Source organism: Charadrius vociferus, unplaced genomic scaffold, assembly GCF_000708025.1.
Source record: "Charadrius vociferus isolate BGI_N301 unplaced genomic scaffold, ASM70802v2 scaffold190, whole genome shotgun sequence".
NCBI classification, from domain to species: domain Eukaryota; kingdom Metazoa; phylum Chordata; class Aves; order Charadriiformes; family Charadriidae; genus Charadrius; species Charadrius vociferus.
The window spans coordinates 1,846,552-1,850,254 of record NW_009646608.1 but is presented as its reverse complement, the minus strand read 5'-3'; the positions used below and the strand labels follow the sequence as shown (position 1 = coordinate 1,850,254).

General features: G+C 51.9%; 1 protein-coding gene across 1 annotated transcript in view; it reads right to left on the bottom strand.

Annotated features, from left to right (window-relative positions):
• SNRPA1 (small nuclear ribonucleoprotein polypeptide A') overlaps positions 1–813 on the bottom strand; it is a 7,185-nt gene extending 6,372 nt beyond the window's left edge. Inside the window, exon 1 of the mRNA XM_009887522.1 lies at positions 705–813. Within this exon, the coding sequence (XP_009885824.1) occupies positions 705–813 (109 nt within the window). The remainder of the gene's footprint in view (positions 1–704) is intronic.
• Positions 814–3,703: the final 2,890 nt, after the last annotated feature.

Genomic DNA, 3,703 nt, shown 5'->3' with positions numbered 1-3,703 from the left:
TCCCGCGGGCGCTTCTTCCCTCAGCAAACGGGGCCCCGAGCGGCCATGGGGGACACACCCCCCCCCCTCGGCACCTCCGAGCGGGTGGTCTGACTGCACGGTACCGGTGAGGGGGGCAGCCACCCCCCTCCGAGAGGCGTCTGGCAGTAAACCCTCTCCTTGCTGAGGTGAAGGTCCCCCCAGGCCGCCCTGTGGCCCACGGCCCAGTGCCAGGGCACTGGTCAACAGCAAGGCCGAGCAAGGCCTTGGCTTTGCCGTCAGTGGGTACCCTAAGGGGGCACAAAGATGTCACCAGAGGTTCCCTCTCACCTTCTGGTGTTTCCAAGCACAGGCTGAACGTGCAGAAATGGAGGCAGAGCGGGCTGGGAACCTGCCTCACGCGGATGACAGGCCGCGGGCAGGTTGCTTTCCTTTGGACACAGTTGGCTTAGCCGGTGGGAATGTGCTTGTTTGAACACATGCAGCTCCCTTCCTGTGTCACAGCCAGGACGGCCTCCTGCAACAATGACAGCTCTCGGTGCTTTTTCTCCTCCACCCAAGCAGCAGCTCAGCCTTGCTCCCGGACGCAGGGTTGCCCATAAACACCTTCCATCTGCAGCATTTGAGGCAGTCCCTCTGGCACTTCCACACGTGTTCCTGCTCTTGGGGAAGCCGCGTTGGGCTGGGGACGTGCCACAGGCTGTGGCGGGACGTTCACCCTTTGCCTGCGAGATAGAATGCGCTCTCAAGCGTCACTACATCCCCTCTTACCCTCTTTAGGGATTTGGGGAACAGCAAGGGGTAGTAGCGCTGGGGGAGCTGAGAAGCCTCCATGTCTCGCCAGGCAACTCCACTTCAACATAAAGGAGGTCACTAGGTCCAAGGCTGGCATGCTGGCCGGCATCAGTGCTGGCCCACTGCAGCCAAGGCACTGGGTGCCACTGGCAGGGCTGGGCTGGCAGCAGTAGGGCTTTGCAGGCAGCTGAACCACAGTGCGGATGACATAGACTGACGGTGGCACTCAAAGGGAAGCAATTCACCACCCCCAGGTCCCAACTACTGCTGAATGTCAACAAGCCACTGCTTCTGTAGCCCTGGAGAAATACCTCCCCAGCCCTCAAGGCCCCCCGAGTGAGGTGAGGCAGGATGATTTCTGGATCCACTGCTATCGAGGGAAGGATTTTTTTCATAGGCCGTGACATTTCTGTGAACCCAGAGGATGTGATAATAGGTTAAATGCTGCAGCCACATTTGGCACCGCACAATGATGGCTCATCCTCTTTTGGGAGCATCTAGCAGCATCACCCTGAGAGTGACGCCTGGCGCGTTCCCCAGGACTACAGCGTCAGAGCTGGCTCTGTTCTGGCTGGCGATCCCTGCAGAGGTGTCAGCTGGGGTCAGGCAGCTCCTGTGCTCCCTACTTAGGAAACACCCTCACCAAAACTGTACAGGAAAGCACGTAGTCAAGTTTTTATAACATCTGCATTTGTTTAAAAGCAGTTAGGAGAGAGCAAGAAACAGAGACAGCTGTCAGCAGCAGAAACGAAGAATTAGCAGCACTGTTGTACGTGACTCAGGAATCATGCGGTGGTAAAGACAACAGTCTTCAGTCATTTCAGGCAGTTGTTAAAAGGAGATCTTCCTAAGCTTCCTGGAGAGCAGGTCCTGCCTCAGATGAAGCCAAATAAGATGCGGACCTTTCTCCCTTAGCACAATACAGCTGTATGGCTCAGCTCTACAGCTGTAATAGAATTGTAATTGAGAGCAGACAGATTCTTGGTCTCAGATGCTGTACACGAGCTCTTAAAAGCCCTTTCTTTGTAATGGAAAGTCAAAGCAACGATTTTTAAGATGTGTGTTCCCCACCTGCCAACTACGAAATGGCAGATGGCCGGGGATGCAACCTCACAGGCAAACGGCAAATGAGGAGTTGGGCTGCACTAAGAAGATTTTCCAGAAAACAGCTATTATAGATTTGGCTTTGGTGCCAAGAGACAACAGAGAAACGGGCTTTAATAAATTGCCTAAATATGCATTTATCTTGAAGATACAGCCACTTTGATCCTCTGAGCATACCAGTGTCAGAGAGATTTTTAATAGCTCCAAGCAAGCGTTGCAATAGCTTGGATAAATAACCTGAATTTTATTACTTTCCAAGAATGATTTCTGAGGGAGTTAGTGCCCTGGGAAATGCTGGGAGCTAATGTTGGTGCATGAACTCGACACGTAGAATTTGTTTCTCTTTCTCTGGCAGGCTGGAGGGCAGCAGAAAGCAGGATAAAGCTGAGACTGCTGGGGATTGGTCATCTTAAATTGCATTGCTTCACCCAGTGTGTATTTTAAGTTATGCCAAGGATGTAAGGGTAAACATATTTCCTTTTTTTTTTTTTTCTTTTTTTTTTTTAGCATTTCAGTACATCTAAATATACCAGTGAGCAGTATTTACAGGCAGGCTGCTGTGAGCCAGAGAACTGAAAGGCAGAGCTGACGCAGTACTCCTGATTCACAGCTCCCATTTTTTGACTCTGTGACACAGCAACAGAAATGAAAGTTTGTTATTTTACAACCAAAGAGGCAGAAGCCAGGAGAATTTCACCCCTCTTCTGGCCCCTGGTTTGGCCCAAGACCAAAAGGGGAATCCTGAAGCAACATTCATGGTTTGTGATAAATCATCTGATTAATTCACATTTATCATCTGATAAACGTGAACACCTGTAAGACACACGAGCCCACAGCAGCGCAGCTCTGAGAAAGGAGCTTCTCTCATGGGAGAACTCCATTCTTTTCTTCTTTTCACACTTAAAAAGCTCAGGTTCGGATATCCAGGCACTACCCTGGGCACCTGGCCCATGGTTAAACATTGCAAAACCAACACAACAAACAAAAGCCTCCACAGCTCCCTCCGCTCCCCGACACACCAGCGGCTCCTCTCCTTTCCCAACCAGCCGAAGGGGGAAGGTGGCCCTGTGGTTCCCAGCGGCTGCCAACTGCCGTGGGGCACTGGGGGCCACAGGATGCTCTGTGTACGGGTGGGAAAAGGGAGCAAGCTCCCCTGGAGCTCATCCAGCTGCAGATGCATCCCCGCATGCTGCGCTCTCCCCACAACTGGAGAATGTGCCTGAGCGCAGCCCTAAACCCCAGCCAGATGGCCCTGGGTGCACCAGAGATGCCAGCCCAGCCTGGCACGGGGGGTGTATTTGGGGTACGAGTTTCCTCTGAAGGTAATATACTTTTATGAGAACAAACGTGAGGTTTTTGTTCCTGAGCTGTTTGTCCCGCAGGTGCTCTGGGGTGATCAGGAGCTCCAGCCAGGACACCTGCTTTGTCCAGCAAAATAAAGACGCGTGGTGCATCTGTGCCTTGCCCTGCCTCTGGTTGGGATGGTGGCTGCATGAATTGGGAAAAAGCACAGATTCATTTGTCAAGGGAAATCAATAGTTTATTAACTTAAAGGTCAGTTCACCAAAGCTCCATCTTTCCTTGGGTTTGGTCCAGGCAGGTGAGGACCGGTGACGCTGTGGCTCTCCCCTCTTCACAGGGCTGAGGTAAGCTCTAGCGGGCAAGCCCAGGCAGGGCACTTGTCGTCACAGCTGAAACCAAGCCGGGATTATTCCAGCTCTGTGAGGAATTGGTGACAATTCGTACTATGGATTTCATTGGCAAAAGGTTTAACTTGTTAAAACTATTAACAATGAAAATTAGCACATGCAGCGTAGGAAAGAGT